Below are 22,702 nucleotides of genomic sequence, written 5' to 3'. Positions count from 1 at the left end.
GTGAGTTTTCATTTTTTATTTATTTATTTTTAAATGACTCTAGATAAGCCACTTGATGTAAGGATCTAACAAGAATGAAAGATGATTATTATTGCAAAGACAGAAGATGCCTCTTGACCTTAGTCTTCAAATGACCAAGACTGTAGGTAGGAGGAAAGCAGTCAGCAGAAAGAGACTTCCACAAGCCTGCAGTTCTTTGGAAAGAAGCTACTGGAGTAGGAAGCTGTACTACAATAAGGTATCAAAACAGCAAATTGATGATGACCACTAGACCAACGAGTCAACCAAACAAACAAAGGGAGCCAGGAATAGATCAGACAATTCTGAAGAACACATGCTATAATGGTATTTAGAGAAAAGACTGAGACTAGCAAAATAATATCTGTGAGAAAGAAGTGGTGGAAAAGAAGAAAGAGAGGACCAATCAAATTACAGACGCGTTTTTGTACCTTATCAAGAAACCTTAAATGGGACAAAAATTTGCCAACTCAAATGACAAAAGTACTTCACTAGCTATTTATTTGCAACAGAAATTTAGTTGTTGCTATTCTAATGCAAACTGAGAGGTCGATGTTGATCGTACCTATTAGCTATTGTTATGTTGAATGTGATTAGTCAGAATCTGGAGCGAGTAGTGGAAAAAGTCTTGACTTTTGTCATCATAAAAGAGTGTATTTGCTTGACATTTAGAACTTGGATGCGAGAAAGAACAAGTACTTGCCAGAATGAGAGTATGCAAATGGACTATGACTAACAAATTTTGCCATCCATAAAAGATTGGTTTAATAGAAGTTGCCAGAAAAATTTTAGCACTCAATGGGTTAAAACCATTGAGTGATAGAGATCAGTATTGAAACAGGTGTTGTTGGAGAAAAGTATACTATGTAACAAAGTTCCAGTGAAAAGCAAATTGTTCCTGAGTTTTTTTTTTTTTAATCATCATTTTGTTCTAGCGGAGATATGAGACATATCGAATGACAGACATAACCTACTTTCCAACCAAGAGATCTTTTAGGGCCTTTAAGTGAAATTGCTTGTATTTTTTGTACTTGGTTCACCAGGTATATTTATCAGGTAGATTTTGCAATTCTTTTTCATGAGTCTCGTTGCTTTTATAATTATTGGAATAATGGAGATCTTCCTAAAACTCCCGTTTTGTTTCATGTTTTACATAAGACCTTGGGTATAGAATATGGTGTTTTTGGAGAAAAAATCCACTATGTGATAAAGAACTAAAAATATACCACGTAGCAAACACAATGTTTTCATGAACAAAGACCCATCTTCCTTTCTTTTTCTTCCCTCTTTCTTTTAATTCCTTCAGCCCTCAAGATCTTATTTTGTTTAAATATATTTGCATTTCCTGATTAGTTTTTAATATTAATTCATAAAAAATGCAGGTATATTTGTAATATTGCACTCTGAAATATAAAATGATGAACTCAAAAGCGTTCTAAACATATCATTCAAACACAGTAGTGTTTGAATATATGGTTAAGCAGCAGTTTTAGTCATTTAGAACGTCACTATTCACTCATTTTTTGACCAAATTTGAAACAATTATTACAGTTTATAGATCACCTCAACTATATTGTGAAAAAAAATTTTCAATTTTTGTTCAGAAAACAAAAGTTATGATGAATTTTCTGGTGTCCAAAATCATAAAAAGATGTAAGGAAGTGAGAGACGTTTTTTATGACTGGTTTCCATAGCAACCACGTTGCTTCAGCGACTACTGTTGCTACTAATTCATTGCTGTCGCGAAAAGAGAAATAACAAGTGAAACAGAGAATGAAAGCATGGAAGGGAGATAATTGGGATTTTATTGAAAGATGAGTGCCGTACATTGTTATATGTGTTATGGGGGCAAAAAATAAGACTGAAATTAAACAAGCATGAAAAGTAAAGGACTAGTTATTAAAACTGGAAAAGAAAAGGTCAAGATATTCTAGTAAAAAATATAATAAATTTGTAACTTTAAAAAAATTCTTAATGCTGCAATATCATAATTCAATTTCTAACATTATATAATCAATTCTTAATGCTGCAATATTTTAAGTTATAAATTTATATTTTTTACTAGAATATCTTGTCCTTTTCTTTTACAGTTTTAATAACTAGTCCTTTACTTTTCCATGTTTAAGCTTAACCATATTACTTTTCATGCTCACATTTTTCTATTGTAATAAAGTATGGGTTACCAAATGAGCTTAGATTAAGTCAGTAACCTCAATAAAGTGTGCTTATAACAGGCTTTGTAATGTTACACACTATTTCAACATCTGATTTTTAAGTTTTGTTACTTATGCATGTAGCAAAATGTAATAGGCAAAAATCAGGAACAAAGATAGGAAATAGTCAGTTTCGTCCTGCACCACCCACCTCTAGAAAAGAGGGATTTCTTGGCTGTAATGACCGTAGAGAAAGAAGAAGAAGGAGACAAAAAAAAAAGGGGCAGAAGAAAAACTCGCTTCTTGCAGATTCCTGGTTCGTCACAAAGAACAATCCAACCGCCAGAACCACCTACACACAATCTGCGGGACACTGCCTGACTGCTTCCCAGCGTCCTGCCTTTATAGCGGCCGGGAATTATATATTTGCATAATTGCGTGAGAGCAGACACGATTCTGCAAGAATTGCCTGAGGTCAACGCCGATAAAAACGCATGGATGCCATCTTGGAACTCTCTTCCGCTCGGCCCACAACACAACAACAGACGTATCCGAGATAAGCTCTTTATTTCCCTCCCATTTCAGTTATTGCCAATTCCGCTACAATGTGATACCATTAGGGCACAGTCTGGAGTGGAGTAAGTGCTAGTGCTAGAATTAAGAGTAGATGGAGAAAGTTCAAGGAACTTTTGACATCACTAACCAACAATGTTACCATTGTCAACTAAGGGAAAACCTATCAGTCATGTGATAATCTAGCTAGTGAGAGTTGAGGATATGCATTGCATGGAGAGAAATGATATGATGAATACATAACGTAACTCTTGAAAACAGGCTCAGATCTGATGAAAAAGATTAAATCTGGACAGTATTAAGAGAACAGAAGGCTTTGATGATATGGCCATGTTGAAACAATGGATGAGAGTTTCCAGCTTAGTAGATGTAGAACAATTGAGGTAGCAAGGTGAGTTCACAGGGGAGGACTAAGAAAAACATGAGAGGAAGTAATAAAGATGGACTTGTGAGAAAGAGAGATAAATGAAGACCTGAAAATAGATAGGTTAGCTTGGAAGTCAAATTCTAAAACAGCTGACTACAATATGGTTGTCTTCAAGTCCAATGTAAAGAAGTTCTTGATGAGCCATTCCACTTAAGTTAACAAATGTACCGAATGTCCATTACTAACGATTACTATATTGTCCAATTGACTACTGTACACTCTTTAGCCCTTATCCTCGAGTGACCTCTGGACTTTGATAAGTAGTTATGCCTAGGTAAATAAAAAAAAACTAGCATGTAAACTGAACGTTAAACCAAATATGATGATGATGATGATGATATGTGCGTTTGTTTCCTGCTTAAGAGCACTTATTTCTTTCTAAAGAGTCGCCACTTTTCAAGACTAAAAACAATAGAGGACAAGGGTTAATGAGATGGATAGATTAATACTTGAATGACAATGAATATTCTGAGAGGATTGGGAGCTCCACACACCACTCATTCAAAACAAGAACTGACACAGAAAACAGTTCTTCCTTCTTTATCAGAAGCATTGTTCATGGAATATGAAGTCTAAAAGGACTAAATAGAAGAGGAAATGAGAGTAATGGAATGCAGGGTTTATCAGCGACCATTTTAATTTTGTTCTAACTTAACAGAATGGAAATTAGCTTTGTTTTTACCAAAATATGTGCAATAAGTTAAAACACAAATAAACTTATCCAGGCAGATAGAAAAGTAACTTATCCTGCCTTTGTTGTTGCATATATTGCTTTTGTTTTTCATTTTTTGTTTTTATCCTTTTTTTCGTTCTGTTAGATACAGTAAATAATTTCTTAACAATCAAAGCAAAAATGAAACTGAAATATTTTTTTAGATCAAGGAATATTTAGTGAAATTTATTTTTAAGGGTCCCTGAAGTTGACAACTTGTTAGTATTTAGTTTAGAAATCAGAGCCAAACGATAGAGTGAGTGTGATAGCAACTTTATTCAGGAGACAATAGCTAATAAGAGTTACATCCGGTCCCAGGCAATTTGAGGTGAATAGTATCTGTGTTAGTATAACATATACTGCATAATCATGTTGACACACTGGTTCCCGTGAGATCACCAAAGTTAATCAATGTTGAGCTTGGCCAGCAATAAAATGGGTGTCGATTTGATAATTCCAAGTTGCTGTATGTACTCTCTGCTTATCTCAGCATTGTTTCCAGTCATTCTGAACTTCTTTAACATTGAACTCAAGCAGAGTCAATTCAGGAATTCAGGAGAGGTGTGGTTGGAGATTGTGCAACCCTTGCTTCAAATTTACACTATAAGAATATTCTGAGAGGATTGGGAGCTCCAACAACCTGCAACCACCCTTACAGGGAGTATCCATTGTCTTTTGAGACTGAATGGAGGCTGTACTATAACATTCTTCCTATTTATTTGTATGTGTATATTTGTTGTCTGCTTTCTCTTATATTTATAGCATGTGAGGGTTTTATGAGCTATGGGATACGATCAGTGTTTGTACCATGAGGGTATTCTTATAGTTCTGTCCGATTTAGTTTGAAGTGGGCCATATTTGTTTTTGTCCAGTGAAATTCTGGTGATGTAGGATTTGCTGTTTTCGTTTCCGACATCAATCTCCCTTGGTCTTATCGTGTCCTGTATGGTGTCAGGTTCAGGGATATTAAAGTGAACCTTTTTTGTCACCAGAATTTGTATGGCATGCAAATGGATGTGATTGCAACAGAGTCTAGTTCCATTGAATGACTCTACTATGAGCTTCTAGGTCCTTTGTGATGATGGTTTGAGGGTGTCATGCATGTTTAGAGGAACCTATCTTTTTGTTGGATTGTATGCCAAACTGGAGCACCAGTTTGTGTGTTCCTCAACTTTGCAGATCACATTTTCCTTAAGAAGACTGTTAATTTTCTCCTTCAATTTATCTTTTAGATGCATACTGCATTTGCGTGGAGGGTCGATGAAAGGTTCTGCATCTTCATTTGGTAGGAGATTGGCAATCTCACTAAAATTTCCAATCTTATCAAACTTCTTGGCATATTGTGACATAAGTTGGCTGGTAGAAGAGCTAGGCATATGTAAACATTTTGTAAAAGTGTTTACATGTATAAATATTAACTTCAGCTTTTTGCATGTCAGAAGCACTACAACTACGAGTCCTGGTACTTCTACATAAAATGTTATATTTGTCTATTCTGAGTCCCTATACTAACCTGGAAAGTTTATGATTCCAAAACATTGAACAGTTATCACTGTATGAGGTGAGTTTCACATGTGTGCAAGATCGCAGAATGAAGAAGGCTTTTAATAATGTTCCATATATCTCTTGGAAAGTTCTCAGTAGGAGTGTGTTGCTGGATGCCTCAGAATCGAGTTTCATGTGGAGAGTGTTGTATGTTCTGCATTTCAAGTGAGATCGTTTAATATTCAGGGTCATGTAGGCTTTGTCCCTGTATTTCCTGGTTATACTATCCATGCATTTTACACTAATAGTTAGAGAGTGGAATTGCTATAGGTAATCATCTTTATCACTTCCAATATTGATGTGGTCAATGTTTTCCTTTTGTCTTCTGCGTTCAGTGTTCCTTGGGGATTGGTGCCAGTGATTGCGATATATGCTCCTTTGTCTGCTTTTCTTTCTGTTTTCCCTTGATTTAGTCTTTCTGCAGCACATCACACAATGTCCCTTGCTTCCACATGCAGAGCACTCATCACGGTATGCTGAGCACTGTCAAGACTTGTGGCTTGTATCACAGTTCCCATACTTATTGCTTCAGTTAATATTAATAGCTGATTCAGCTGGTCATTTCCAGTAGTAAGGGCTTCATACTCCTAGCCTTCAGGCAGTACATTGGTTATACCGTAGCCTATTCGTTTGCTGTAGAGCTCATTCTGGAAAGCATCATATTGTGTGGAAAATATGATGAGCTCTGTAAATCTCTCGCTCATCTGTGAAGTCCCATTTTTATGCTAATGTTTTGGCTCATGTAATGAAGTTGTCTAACGATTCATTTGACTTCTGACAGTATTGAATAAGGTGAAGTCTGTGAATCCTAAAATTGACATTCACTTTAAGTTGACTTTCAAAGAAGTTTCATAGGTGCTTGAGTGACTTCTTTTGTGGATCCGTGAGGCCACTAGCATTTAGGTGTATTAAACCTTGGTTCCCAATACTATGACATATTTCCTAGCTGGTTTTGTTTTGTCAGTTATTTCTTTATCTTCTTTGTATAGAGTCATTTTTTTGTTTAAAAAGTGCCATGATTTCATTCATTCTTCATCGTTGGCAGGAGATGTGCCATAATGTTTTTTTTTCTTAATTATTATTATTATTTTATCAAACTATTTTTTTTTTTATCCACAGCGTCAGCTATGCCTTATCTTCTGAGAAGAGTTTTATACTTGAAGGATATGTATGAGGAAAACAATGTTTACTCACGGTTTGCAATATGACGTTGTGTGTATTATTTCATGACGTGTCACATGCTGTTTTATTTTGTGTTTTGTAATACCGTTTGTATATATCTAACACATCCCATCTGTGTTACATGATAAGGGCTGTCCCTTTTTCATGTAAGTATAAAAATATAGAGATTAGTTAGAATGAAAATGAAATAGCAATAGACGAAATTCATACCTCGTAATTTAGGTTTAGAAATAGATTACGTGTGAGAATTTAAAACAAACGATTGCTTAGAATAGAGATCAAATATTTCAAGAAAAGAATGTGCCCTGTCAAAGTTGTTATGAAATTTTAATTGAAAGAATGTAGCTATAAGATAATGTTTTTAACATATTGGAAAAATAGGTTACTGAGTATAGGTTAAAATTCCTTTGGTAGAAAAAGGAAAAGTTTTGGACACGCATGTCCAGAACACGTGAAAGAAGGCACATGTTTTAACATGTGTATGACGTCACGGAAAATAGAAAGTTCTAGTGATAGAGAAAAAACTTTAGAGTAAAAGAAGACAGTCAGTGGGAGCTAGTCAGTGAGAAACTCAGAGAGGGTCTGGGAATTCGAACGTCTAGGAAGCGAGACGATCACTTTGAAACTAAAATGTGAAGCCTTGAATTCTTGATGATGGAAACCACGGCCGGTCGTGAAGAAATAAATTCATCATGTGTTTTGTGATAAAGCTCGTCTTGTCTTATGATTCTTACAAAAAGGTAAAGTGAAAATTGTATTATATATTTGTGTTATAAAATGTCATTACATACACGTCTCGACAACTCATGTCTACACAATGTCTGAACAGTGAACACTATCTCATCATTCTAAGAGCTTTCTTCTTCTACACGTCTAAGGAATGAACTTTTAATATATAAGAATCGTAATAACATGAACAATCTCTTATAAACGAACAATCTCTCTAAGTCTCTTACAACAACATCTCTCTCTAAGATAAGCATCTCTCTCTAAGATACAATAACAAGACTCTCATCTCACTTAAGACTCATATCCTTTATAACATGTAAACAAAAGAACATACATTATCCTTACTAATAAGAACACATTGAAATGTATAACTATATAACATCTGTTCAGTTTTAGTTCATGGTAGGATAGAAACAAAAGAACCACCACCGTTGCCACCATGAAGTAGTTGTTAATATTTAGTTAACAAATCAGAACCGAATGATAGAGTAAGTGTGATAGCAATTTTATTTAGGAAATATTTGACTGGGAAAGGGTAGATCCGGTCCCAAGCAATGTAAGGTAAATAGTATCTGCAGTACTATAACAGTCCCTAAAAGTATAAATTAATTTTAATGGTCCCGTTACACACACTGTGCGTGAAACGTGTCTTTCTTTTCAACAATTGTTCATAGCACTATTATTCGCAGCAACATATAGCTTGCAGTTATCTTTACAAATACTGCTTCCACTTTCCTTACAATTACTTCTCCCATATCAAGAATTTTTTTTTTCCTGAATGATAACGTTATTTTTAGAAAAACCTTTCTTAACATGGAGGGGGCTTTCACCTAAAAATATAATAGTCAAAGGATATTGTAAAAAGGATATTGTAAAAAGTCAATTAAAGATGAAGGAGCAACCGGAAGTGAAGTGGAAACAGTAATAGTAAAGATAACCAGATTTGCTTAAGACTGTTGAAAACCTGTCGGTAACATCCTCCCAATGTAGATCAGCAGGCAAAACATAGCCAAAACTTTGATATTATTGTAGATGGAGACCCTTAGTTAAAAGTTGGTGGAAAAGTGTTTTAGCCTAAAACAATCTTCACCATCCACCATAAAAAATTGAGATTCTACTTTTTAGGTGATTACATATGAACACCTTCAAAAGCTTGGGCGGGAGGAATCAATTATTTTAGAATTAAGAGTGGGGGATCATGTTGCCCCAGCAAGTTCTAAACATCGTATATTGGATATTATCAATAAAAAGCACTTAAAAATATTTAAAATAAGTAAAATGATCTTAATAAGTAGAAAACTTTTATTAGCTTTGGTAATAATTGTGAGAAATTCCATTTACAGCCACCATGTTTCTTGTTTAAGTCGCCTACCCAGTTCTAGTAGACGGCCTGTAATTGGTTAGTTTGAATGAGTCAAGTGAATTGCTTGGCGCCCTTTTTTGTATCATGCTTTTATTTTTCAGTCCACGTGAATCCCTCGGCAGGAAAAGAACTCACAAGAGCGGCTCCCAGGAAAGGCCTTACCAGGAATGGAGCCGCCACTATTTCTTCATCTTATTTCACCAAATTTAACTACTGGCTCCCTGTTTAGGGAGGCAAAACTTCCCCACCATTTTGCAATGGACCAATGACTTTACTTTGTTGTTATTATTGAATAAATTTTGAGTTTGAAGATATAGCTTTTGTAATTTGTGGATTTATTTTGCCTCTGCCAGGGAGTATTGAGTTTATGAGAATTAAATTTTTTTACATAATACTGATTTGTTGACTATTTGTTTATTTCACTCGTTGGAAACCCTTTACAATTAGCATTGATTTTTCTAAACCACTGTAAAAATCTATATTGATAGGAATAATAAAAAAGAAGAAGATTTTTTGTCTAAAATGCTCCACAGAGACTGCTATACCGCAGTAAATAAAAGTTATTTTAAAAAATGAAAAGCACATTAAAATTTTAATTTAACATAATATCTAAAAAATAAACCAAAATAAAATAAATTATTTTTATTTAATTAAATTTGTTGTTCTACATAAAATAGAGAAACTATATTTTTAGTTATTTACTGCGGAATTGGTCACGTAACGAAAGAGCAATCATGGCGGACGAAACGCAACTTAACATGTACAAGTCGCAACTTCAGCAGGTATTTTAATTCTCTTTTTAGTATTCTTATATTAAAAGTGACAACTTAACAACCAGGCTTCAATTTATTTAAACAAATGTTTAATGAATAAAACTATCGCAAACACTGTTCTTTTTTTTTCTCCTCCAATAACTTTCACCGCCCGGATCCTTTTGTGTCGTTGTATTGTTTCTCTATTTTTAACTCGTATTTTCTTTATCATATTCTTAAAAATTTTGTCAGTTTTTATTGCATTTGTTTTTTTTCTCCGAAATAATTATTGGTGTCATTATTAAAAAAAAAAAAAAATCATTTTCATTTAAAAAGAAAATGACACTTTCTTTTAAAACTAATAATAACTTTCAATATGTTATCCCCCTCCCCTTTTATATTCTTAATGTCGAGTATCCATTGCTTTTGTTCTGTTTTGCAACCACGTTTTAAGAAACACTCGTTTTATTAAGATTTTTTTGTTTATCTAAGTATTATCAGTTATTACTGTTTACAAATTTTTATTTTTTCACTCAGATGTACTTCACAAAATAGTGAAATAATTATTAAGATTGGCGCGTATGGCGACATTTAAAATTAAAGAAAATATTGTACCAGTCAAGGGTAAGGGACGAAGATGAAAAATTCCTAATGTCACGTAATTTTATCAAGTATTTTTATTCATGAAAATCAATATTTACTGTTTCGATTAGGGTGGAAAAAGAAAGGAAAGAAAAAAAAATACGGCAAGGGTACACAACTCCAATGAATGTGGAAACTGTCAAAACAATCACTGACTGTCTCCCCTTATATTCTCTATTAAAACATGGCCTCGTCTGTAACTTCTCGGCGAAAATCGACAAATTTATTTTTCGTAAATAATAATAATAACTGCTGATCTGAATAAGCACCAAAAATGGTTGCATTAGGTTTCCATGAAGTTGTTCGTTTGAAAAAAGTACTTCTACAGAATTTGAACTGAATCAAACCGATTTTTGCCAAACTAAACCGGCAATGTTGGCAATTAATGTCCAAGATCAATGCTCAGAAAAATCAAGCTACCTGAAATGGATACAGTTGATTATAGAACGGAACGAAGTACTGGAGTCAAGACACAAAAAACGAAACCGTTTATTTATTTATTTATTTCCTAATTACTTTAGTTTTAACACTTTTTTTATCACGCAAAAAAAGAACAAATGACGAAGGCGGTGAAATCGCGCAAAATAGTCCCATGGTCCAGGGGTTAATACCAAGCAAACGGTAAATTTGCAACGAGTTTGAATATCGGGGTTTGTATTACTATGCAGTGCATAGTCTATGCACAGATTCGAAAAGGTTATTAAAAAACAAATATATGACAAATAAATGTTATCAAAGGCAAGATAAGTTACTTTTCTACCTAACTGGATAATTTTTTTCTGTTTTTATTTAATGTAACATGTTTATTCAGCTTGAAAAACATAGTGTTTACCGATGTATTGGAAAATTTAAAATGGCGCCCGACTCTTTGTTGAACACGGTAAGTTTGGGAAAATGAGTTAAAAATAAAAAAATATACAAAACACTGTTAAAAACCCCACCGAATATATGCCAGCCCATGTTACGGTAACATATATTGAGCGAGTGGAGCTCCGACGGGATTTGCCTCCGCGCTAGCAGACGAATTCCGTTCTAATCACGTGATCTTATTTCGTGCAGTAACTACCAAAAAATGAAATGGAAATAAAGAAACGAAATAAATATAAGAAATGACGCGCTTTTCTTGAATTTTATTTGAGTTTTTACGTAATATATTGTTTTTACGCATGTAATTATGATTTTAGTTACTTTTATATTTACCTGGCTCATTTTTTTTACGATATATGTATATTTTATGAAGTCAAGTGGCTACTCGAGGCGGGAAAAGGGCATATCGCATAGAATTGGTTACTCAGAACTTGACTCGATATGGATGTAACAAGCATGGGTAAGATTTGGGGAACGCATGACGATGCTAAGTCATTTTTAAGAGACAGGGGCATATTAAAAAGGGAACCACCGACGTGTTCCAATTGTCAAAGACAAATGACCGAAATAAAACGGTCAAACCAGCAAATAAAATCCTGGAGATGTCCTTCACATAAAGGGAAATTAATTTCCCTCAAAAGAGGAAGTTTTTTAGAAGGATCAAACCTACCCCTAGAGACCTTCGTCCAACTACTATATTTTTGGGCGTATCAGACCCCCGTTATGAAATGTTCTATAATGACGAAGGTCTCCCAAAGTACAGTGATATGGTATGGGTATTTCCGGGACATTTGCTCAAAGCAATTATTAAAAACCCTATCAAATTAGGGGGAAGTGGTGTAGTTGTAGAGATTGACGAAAGTATAATTTCAAAAATGAAGCATCATCAAGGACGCAGGATACCACAGAGGTGGGTTTTTGGAGGTATCGACACTGCCTCCAAAATTGGGTTTTTAACATTTGTGTCGGATAGAAAAAAAGAGACATTGTTTCCTATTATTAAGGAAATGGTACTGCCCGGCAGTATCATCCATTCAGATGGATGGAAGGCCTATGACGGAATCGCTGGTATATCCGTAACCCCTCCATATGTCCATAAGACAGTCGACCACTCCAAACATTATGTGGACCCGGTGACGAAAGTACACACAAACAATATTGAAAATATGTGGATGCTATGTAAAAGCAAATTAAAAGCCATGCATGGTAGTTCATCCACAACATTGCCTTCTCATTTGGATGAATTTATGTGGCGACAACGCTACGGTCGTTCAGAGATTGATTCATTCAACAATATGCTGCTACAAATTTCTCAATTTTATCAAGTAAATTCAATATGTGTTCCTTTTTGCTTAATTGTTTTTTTTTTTTTTTTGATAAATAAATTGTTCGTTGAAAAATAATTTGACTCCTGTAACTTGTTTCACTAATGATAATATTGCTGCAAATAAACGGATTTGAGGTATGTTTTACAATCCACAGCGAGTCGGAAAAAGTCGTTAAAAACAACTATACAATAATTAAATATCTTTGTCAATAAAAAGTTACTTTGATACTTTCCTACATCATTTGTTGGTATTTTAAGTAGTTTTAAATAATTTTTATTTGTACAACATATCTATTTTGGTTTTGAAAAAGGGGGGAGAGAGAGTAACGAATTAAAAAAGGATTAATATTTGATATGAAACAAACATTTTAAAACTACTTTAAAATACCATGCAGGTAGGTTACAAACTAATTTTTATTGACAAGACATTTATCTGTTGTATATTTGCTTTTAATTTGATTTTATTGTAAATTTGAATGGGAAAATTTTCTTTTGGTTTTCTAGTTAGCCAATAAACGAAATAAAATAAAACTACGTAAACACTAAAAAAAATTTGAAACTACCTAAAAACTCAAATAAATGAGCCAACGTTATTATTTAGAAAACTATTACTTAACATTGGAAGGTGAGGGTGTTTTGTAACTATTCTGTACTTTCACCTAACAATTCAATAAAAAATATATCGTAAAACTTGAAAATGCTATAAAAGTAACTAAAATCATAATTACACGCGTAATTAGCCATAAGTACACGCGCAATTATTTCAAATTGAACAAAAGCTGGAGAACCCATTTATTTGCTATATATTTGAGATAAATGTTTAAAAAAAACAACAACATAATTACAAGCGCAACAAACTACGTAAACACTGAAATAAATGAGCCATAAGTACATTGCGTTTCGTATTATTACCCTTTCACTTTTTTGCAGTCGCTGCACGAGACCACGTGATTAGAACGGAATTTGTCTGCTAGCGCGGAGGCAAATCCCGTCAGAGCTCCGAGCGAGTTTCTTAACAGTATTTTGTATATTTTTTTAACTAATTTTCCCAAAATTACCATGTTCAGCAGAGAGTTCGGCACCATTTTAAATTTTCCAATACATCGGTAAATGTTGTATGTTTTTCGAGCTGAATGAACATGTTACATGAAATAAAAACAGAAAAAAATTATCCAGTTTGGTAGAAAAGTAACTTATCTTGCCTTTAATAACATTTATTTATTTTTTAACAACTTTTTCAAATCTATGTATATAGTAATACAAAGCCTATTTGTTTTATTATTTGATAATACAATAAGTGTTCATTTTTGTTGGTTAAAAGTAATTTTGGTCAACGTGAACTCGTTTGTCCAGCCTCCAAAGGGTGTTTATTTCAAAAGCCGTTCTTAACATGGGGAGGTTGGGGGTGTTTATTCCAAAATGCATTTTCTTATTTTTAACCTCCCCATAATCAACTTCTTAGAGGTAAATCTTCAGGTGGTCCCCCCCCCCCAGTGCGCTTTTGCCGTAATTTTTTGTTAATTTCAGCAAAAAGCAAGCTACTTACTTGTCATGTTGCAATTAAATATTACTGCATTATTACATAAAACAAGTATTTTCATGAGGGAAGCAACTCCTAGTTTGGAATGTTAATAACATTTATTATAATGTTTATTATTTAAGAAAATTAACAATTTCCACTTTATCGTTTTTCATAATATTTAAGTTTCGACATTGGTGTTAATTGAAATTCAATATTTCAATTTTCGCTCAAATTATGAAGAAGCACACAAAAATTAAACAAAACACTGATACTCATTCAATAAATGTCACCAATCATGTAAAAAGATAATATTCTATCAGTATTTTGTTCAATCTTCGATTTTTGTGCCAGATCTTATTAAAGATATATATTCAGAGCTATCACTCTAGAAATAAATCCCCATTGATAGATTCACTGATATTATTGTCAGCATGTCAGCTGTTGATCTTGCGGGTATAAATCCATATAGCTTGTCACTAAGTCGATTGTTTTTTGCTTTTTTTTAATGATTGGCAACTTCTTGATTTATCACAGATTCAAACAGCTTGCTTATGATACACAGTGGTTGGGCAGAAGACCAATGGTTAATACTAGTCTATACTGGGCAAATCGATAAAAATTTCCAGGTAGATGAAAAACAGTTTTTCTTGAAGCAATGATTGAACAGATTTGTAATGATAGGAGCAAGTTCTGACAACAGATTCTAAAACACAATGAGTGGAATGTTGTCAAATCTAGTTGCCTTAAGTTCTTAATAAATTTGGCAATATCCTGAATGGATGTTGCTTAGAGTATTTTCAGTCATAGAAATAGCGACAGCTAAGAGAGAATTTACGGAAACCACTAAAAAGCGCATCGAAGCACAAAAACTAGGAACTCGAGACTTCTGGAAAATCTACAACAGTGTAGTAAATAATGGGCAATCAACAATTCCCCCACTAACCAACAATCACGAGGTTGTCTCCTCAGCAACCGACAAGGCTAACATGCTTGCCAGTCGGTTTGCCTCAAACTCCACACTGGACCCTTCCAACCACCCCCTACCTGACTTTCCTATGCGGACAGACGCCGCACTAGACGATCTGAAAACCACCCCTGCTCAGGTGCATGCTATCATAAAAAACCTTGACACCTCAAAAGCATGTGGACCCGATCTTATCCCAACTGTGCTATTAAAAAAGTGCTCAGCCGAAGTAGCTCCAGTTCTCTCCAAACTCTACAACAAATGTCTTAATGAAGCTTGCTTTCTGGGCTGTTGGAAAACTGCTTCTGTTGTACCAGTATTCAAGAATTCTGGCGAAAGGACAGACCCATCAAATTATCGCCCCATTAGCCTCCTCCCACTTTTTGCCAAAATATTTGAGACCATAATTAACCATGCTCTAGTCCATCATCTTACAGATGCTAAACTACTGACTGACAAACAATATGGATTTAGACAAGCCCGTTCCACAGCAGACATCCTCACTGTGATCTCTGAACGTATATACCATTCACTGGACAAAGCGGGGGAAGGCAGAGCGGTAGCTCTAGATATATCTAAGGCTTTTGACAGGGTATGGCATGAGGGTCTCCTCAGTAAAATCAGATCATACGGTATCACTGGTAGAATACTTAACATAATTAAATCCTTCTTAGATAAGAGAAAAATCCAGGTAGTCCTCGACGGTCGCACATCTAAACAATATGATATAAATGCGGGAGTGCCCCAGGGTTCTATCCTTGGACCTCTATTGTTCCTGATATTCATAAATGACCTCCCCGACAACATTGCCTCTGAGATGGGTATATATGCTGATGACACTACACTCTATGGCAGACACGACAGGAAGACGAATGAACACATTTCTAAAGAAATGGCAGAAACACTAGAGGAAGACCTCCAATCTGTAGTGGGAATGGGGACAAAAGTGGTTGGTCGCGTTCAATGCTGCCAAGACTAAACTAGTTTCATTCAATAATTACAAGAAACCCTCTCTACCACCCATAGCAATGGCCAACGACTCTTTATCTGAGAGTCCATCTTTCAAACTCCTTGGCCTAACGTTCACAGGAAACATGAGTTGGAACAATTACATTGAAGGCATTGCCAGGGCCGCTGCAAGAAAGGTAGGCTCTCTCTACCGTGCTAGAAAACTACTAACACCCGAAAGTATCCTGTACCTCTATAAGGCCACCATTCGCCCATATATGGAGTATTGCTGCCACATCTGGGCTGGTGCATCTGCTACTAGTCTCTCGCTCTTTAACAAGGTTCAAAAGAGAGTCGCAAACCTGATAGGCCCTGAACTGGCATCTAAGCTTCAGCCTCTGTCCCATCGACGAAATGTTGCATCCCTCTGCCTTTTCTACAAGTATTTTAGTGGTGAATGCTCTGACGAACTGCAATCACTTGTGCCCCCACGACGCGAGCACCCTCGACAAACCCGACAGGCTACTAGATCCCACCCCCACACTGTAGAGATCCCTAGATGTAAAAGATCTTTTTACTCCAATAGTTTCTTCCCCAGAACCGCAAGACTCTGGAATTCCATTCCAGGTCACTGCTTCCCCAACTGTACTGACATGCATAAGTTCAAGTGTAACGTGAACCGACACCTTGCTGCCCAAATCCCTACATAGTACCCCAGTAGTTGTTTCCCCTGATAGTAGCCCCCTACACCAAAGTGGCAATTTGCCTTGTTTGGGGTGAAAATGTAATAAAAAAAAAAAAAAAAAAAAAAAAAAAAAAGTATGTTCTGGAAATAGGTGGTCATACTCGCAAAGGATGGAATTTGACGCAAAGTTTGGTTCTTGTCCAAAATTCCCTCTATATTTAAAAAAGAAAATTTTTAATCATGTACAGACCCATGTTTATTTTTATAAAGAAAATCATTTCTCAATTCGTAGGCATTGGAACATAAATCAAGTTTGAGTTATCCCCCTTTGTTTTGTTTTTTTTCCAAAATGATGGGCAAGCCAGTCCCTCCTGATAATCATAAAATTTGATTTTATTTAAAAATATAACTACTTTTCTTTGTTTTTGTTTTGTAATATAGGAAGAATTCTGAACAACAACTTAAAGTTCTATGCAAAAAGTTGGATTCATTAAATGCTAAGCTCACAACTTATCTATTAATGATGTTAGTCTCCAAAACTCATTGGAATCGAACCTCTCTTTAACAGTCTACATTTAACAGATAGCTCATAGGACTGTTTTCCGTTTTCTATAACTCATTTGCAGCAGTTGTTTAAAGGCGACTTTGCTTTCAGTATATCTATTTTACAGAATGCAATTGAAATCGTGGTTGCTGATAGCAATGCCAGCAGCACACTCAGTTGTGAACAATGGTTGACTGTTTTGTATCTCTTGAAATGTTTTAGAGAATATAAACCTCTCAATACTAGTAATTAACTAATTGGATATATCAAAGGTGACCTTGGGCACATTGCTTAAAATGTAAAACAGGAATTTTAGAGACTAAAATCTGAATCTATCAGAATCAGCCCTTGAATACACACTTTATAATGGAAGAGATATTAGAAATGGTCTGGAACCTAGATTTGTTCTAAATGGAGACAACTAAGTGATTGGAAGATCTCAAAGGAGATAGAATGGTAAATGTGAACTGTTCAGGGCAAGTTATCAGGAAAGGATGATGGTTTGTAAATGTATCAGGTGTGCAAATTGATTTGTTATTTTTATTTTTATTTTTTTTACATGGAAGTCACCATTTATCAAGGCCCGTAGGCCACTCGGGGATAAGGGTTATTGCGTGTACAGTAATCAATGGGACAATATCGTAGTAATCGTTAGTAATGGAGATCTGATCAAGTGTCTTACTTAAGGGGGTGGTTTATCAGGAACTTGTTTATGTTGGACTTGAAGACATCCAAGTTGTAGTCAGGTGGGGTACAGGCAAATGGAAGAGAATTCCACAGGTGTGCACTTCTAAGAAAGAAGCTTTGTTCATGGAATCTACATTTTGATTTAGGCTCAGATAAAGAGTGGGGAAAATTACTGACAGTGGTTTCAGTTAGACGGGTGTTTTTCATGAAAGATTGGCGATATGCATCTGAGTCAGCTCAGATGCAATAGCTTTGCCTTCTCTTTTTGAAAGGTGGAGGGAGATAAATATCATATGCAATGGAAAAATCATGATAAAACCTTTACTCGTCACAAGTCTCGTTAGAGTGGACTAGCCATTTCACTTTGTAATTAAATATTAAAATCACTGCAGACATGAATGTTAACAAAAAGGTAAATACGATTTTGTCAATTTTCTTTTTTTAAGATTTGCTCAATTACAGTTAAAAAACTTTCTTTTTTTTTTTTTTTAGGGACCTTGTCAACAAACAGTCAATTATTAGTACATAGTTTAGGGTTGCAAATAAGTCAACCACTTTTAGTTTGATCATTTTATGTTAGGCATCTCTATCTATTTAGAATTTTTGTTCTCCGCTTCTGTTTCAATAAAAGCTTTGGTTTCCAACTAGTTTTGGAAATCTGCTTTGGCAAAATCAGCTTTTGTTTAGTTCAGATTCTGTAGAAGTACCATAAACACTGGAATTTCCAGTGTTCCACTAGATTTTTTTTTTTTTTAAATTCTAAAATTAAAATTTTTTTATTTTAGGTTGAAGCATCTTTAACAAGTGATCCAGATAATCAAGATTTGTTAAAGCTGAAGAAAGATTTACAGGTTGGTACCATTCTATTTCCCTTTACTTTTTTTTTTTTTTGTTTCTCTTTATTGAAGCCTCTTTATATATATTACCAATACTTACTATATACTTAAGTATGTGTGTATGTATTTTAATAATGGATATTTTTATCGCAAATTATTTCTACTTTTTATTTTTTTGTACATTTGTAAAATATTGTTTGGAAAAAAAAAACTATCATGTTGACATTTTTAAAAATATTTTTTATAAGTTTAACCTATCAATTACTTACCACAGATATGATTGAAATAGTAGGGAAGAGTGGATTTTCAAAACTTGGTAGGGTAACTAATCTAAGGTCCTATCGAAGAAAAACAGAAATAACATGACCAAGCTTTATTTTGATAATAGCATTCACAGCTTGCATAGGGATATAGAATTAATTTGTCATGACAGTTCCACTTCAGCTGTAATCATTGCTATGAGTTCATGTTGTCACATATATAATTAAATCTCAAATAACGATGACTAAACTATGTGTATATTGTAATCTCTTGAAATCATTTGTAAATTTCACCAGGGATATATTTACTCCTCCACATTTCAAGGACATATATTAGGTATCCAAAAAGCAAAATTTTATTTTTTATTATAACTAAAAACTAACATGGGCACATAAATCCTTGCAAAATATAAACAATGATATCAATTTTTTTTTTTTTTTTTTTTAAGAACAATTAGCCACTGAATTATGACTGTTCTAAGTTTGTATAAATTAGAAAATTTGCTATTTGTGTAGTATTGGTCCAGAAACGAATTGTCAGATTATAATTAATAAAAATGTGGACTTTGAATAAGTGGAAAATCATTATAAATGTAATGTCATGTTGTGTTCCATAAAAATTAATCATAATGGAAACAAACATTAGATCAAGCAAACCTAAACATTGAGAAAATCTCATTAACTCTAAAAAGATAAAAATACAAAAATGACACAGGAACAAAACTTTGATTTTCCATATAAGATTAATTTCAACAGTTAACACATTAAATCTTTGTATTATAATTTATAGCAGAGTACAGATCATGCTAGATTTTATTTTAATAATAAATTGATAAAAAAAACTTGAGATTTGGGCAATATAAAAACATGGAAACAATCTGATAATGAGGCAAAAATTTAATTCACTAAAGTTTTTAATTTTATGAAAGACAACTTTAAACCTTATTTTAGGCCCACCATATTAGCAAGTGGCCCTTTTTCTTTGAAATGGGACTGTTTTTATATGCATAGACTCATACAATATTGTACACCTGAAGTTGGAAAACATCAACAATAAAAAATAAATTGCCCCTCACGGAAAATTGTAAACTTACTTAACTTGGTGTTAAGTGCAAAAATACTTTTGAAAATTTCACCAAAATATTTTTTTATAATTTAGGATTATTAGTTGTAGTATAGAGTGCCTCTTTCTTCCCCAAAAATGCCACCCATGTAAACATTAATGAAATTTGCAACCCTTTCTGCAATCCAACCTTATTTGGTATAAATAAACTTTAGTCTATGCCTTACTTGTCCACCAAGTTTCAGTCATGAATGTCCAACAGTCTTTGTTTTGTCATTCAATGATAAATACACCTGAATTCAACATAGAAAGTTGTCAATAACTCTGATGTACTTGGCACTTGATAACATTCTACAGTTCAGGAATAACCTGAGAATTATTTTGATAAACACTGGAATTCAGAATCACACCTCCTACGGATGAGATGACCATCAAAGTGTCCCTTGCATTTAATTGAACAATGATAAAACAAAGACTATTCAGTCATTAATGACTGAAATATGATCAAATTGTAGAAAGAATTTGAAAATGTCATTAATAACTGGTAGGGAGACCCCGATGTTGTCCAAGATTAAATAAGGATCAACAAATGTTCCACCCTTCATACTTTTATTGTCATCGAAGTCTGTGAAATTGGCTATTTTTCAATCAAATCTAGTTAGAGACTCCCTTCTCCACAGTGTACCGGAAGGAATCTCCACATGCCTCCTTGCAGTGTCTTAGTCCATAATACATTGTAGTTTACATTGCACTGTAGAGAATTTACTGTTGATTTTATAAAATTATCTGTAAATAATGGCTTCACTTAAAATCAAACATACAAAAGTCAATTATCATGGTTCAATTGTGCTCTAAAAAGAAATATTCACTTTGAATGCAACCCTGTTTTATAAAATCAACTGTAGATTCTTTTTAAGGCTGGACCTTTCTGCTTGTCCGGTGATAAAATTTCTCAAATGCACTTGTGATGTTAGGCTGTATAAAAATGTTAAATTTGGTCAAAATCGGACTTCCTTCTTTCATTGGATTTTTTCAATTATCAATTTTCTATACTTATCTGATACATTCTGATATAAAACCTAGGTAAGAATACTTCCGGGTACATCAAGTACTTTTGTGTGAAATTTAAAAATAATCAGCTTAGCTGTTTCCAAGTTCATAGGGAACAAACTCACACACAAAGTTCCTTTTATGTAATAGTAGAGATTTAATGGGTGCCATTTTTAGGAGGTTGCTCTGTAGCTCTGGTATCTGCTCATTTTTTATATGTGTCAATGCATTTTTATGAGAGGTTTTGTCTGTCAATTAGTATTTTTAGAGGTTACACCCCATATCACAGTAGGGATGTTCTGTTTACCAGTCTGTTATGCTTAGGTTTGAAATAGCAAATTTAATACACATAACTTAAGAATGATATACCTTCTTGTTTTAGTTCTGATTAGTTGGTAAAGATGTGCACTGTGTATATATTTCCTTCGCTCTTATGACCATTGTTATAAAAAGTGTTTAACAACCTTTTTTTTTTTTTTTTAATGCAAGAAAATTTTGTGGTAACTATCTCATTTACATTGCATTCTGTTTTTTTTTTTTTTTGTTCTACTTTTCTTTTAAACATGCAACCAGTCTTCTGAAAACTTAAACAAAAAATTATGCAAAAAAAAAAACAAAACATTTCTGTTTTGTCTATCTATACACACACACACACACACACACACACACACACACACACACACACACATCTACTTCTAATTACTTAATAAATAACTTTTCTAAAAAAAATAAAAAACTGTTTTTAAAAAAACATACTTTTATAGTTAAGGATATATATGAACTCAAATGTACTCAATTGCGATTTACAGAATAGACTGGAAATAGCTGAGCAGTCAATTAGTACCAACATTAAATAAATGTTTTGATTTTTTTCTGACTTAAGATTAGATTTGATTGTCACCATCATGAACATGTTAATTTTATTAAAATTAGATAGTGAATTTTTTTTTTTTTTTTTTTCTTAAGGAAGTTTTTTTAACTTTATTTGGCAAGAGGGACATAAAAAATGTAACTATAACCTTACCTGGCTTTGCATTCATATGCTTTGTGTCATCCGCATAGTAGAGTGTTACTACTTTTGATCAAGGAAAGAATCTTATCAGTTTTGTGTACATGGTGTGATGATATATGAAGGTTGGAGAAAAATGATATGAGAATGATATGATGAATGTGTAATGTGTGTACGAGATATGTTTAGATCTGATGACCTCAGGAAAATGAAATGTGGACATTATAGGGAGATAAGTGCACAATAGGAGACTTTGTTGATTTGATGATGGAAGAATAGATGAGTGTTCATGGATTAGTAGATGTAGAAAAGTTGAGGTAGTCCAGTCAGTTGGCAAAGGAAGGTTAAGGAAAACATGGGAGGAAGTTATAAAGAGTGGACAAGGAAAAGAGGAAGAAAGATCTGGCACAGAAATAGGTTAGTTTGGAAATCAATTTATAAAATATATGCCACCATGTAAAATGGACATTAAACTGAATATGATATTCCAAATTGTAAATTGCTTCAATCATTTTCAGTTTATTCTGTAAACCGCAATCTGAAACCTTTTGAGTTCCCAATAGAAACACCAAAATAAATTGAACCAAAAATCTTTTTTGCTGTAAGTCTAACTGTAAACTATTTGTTTACTTATATAACTAAAGAATAAAAGATTTTGCTTGAAATCACCTTCAAGGGTTGATGTGCTATTGAACAAAGTAACCAAACCAAAATCAAAGTAATATTCTATTAATAAAATCTACAGAATTCTGTGTGGTAAAAGTACAGAATAGTTAACACTCAAGAACTTGTAAACCATTAAAAATAAAAGATACATAATTTACATAAAATGCATTAGGATAAA

The 22,702-nt window shown here is 33.8% G+C and overlaps 1 protein-coding gene across 1 annotated transcript in view; it reads left to right on the top strand.

Annotated features, from left to right (window-relative positions):
- The first annotated feature begins 9,411 nt into the window (after positions 1 to 9,411).
- The window catches only part of LOC145279841 (survival of motor neuron-related-splicing factor 30-like), a 37,397-nt gene continuing 24,106 nt past the window's right edge, over positions 9,412 to 22,702 (top strand). The window contains exons 1-2 of the mRNA XM_080131281.1: positions 9,412 to 9,484; positions 18,426 to 18,491. Coding sequence (XP_079987407.1) covers positions 9,437 to 9,484; positions 18,426 to 18,491 — 114 coding nt within the window. The 5' untranslated portion in view covers positions 9,412 to 9,436. The remainder of the gene's footprint in view (positions 9,485 to 18,425; positions 18,492 to 22,702) is intronic.

The sequence above is a fragment of the Euprymna scolopes genome, chromosome 7, assembly GCF_053919585.1.
Source record: "Euprymna scolopes isolate OS-2025 chromosome 7, ASM5391958v1, whole genome shotgun sequence".
In the NCBI taxonomy this organism is placed as follows: Eukaryota; Metazoa; Mollusca; class Cephalopoda; order Sepiida; family Sepiolidae; genus Euprymna; species Euprymna scolopes.
This window is presented reverse-complemented; position numbering and strand designations above follow the sequence as displayed.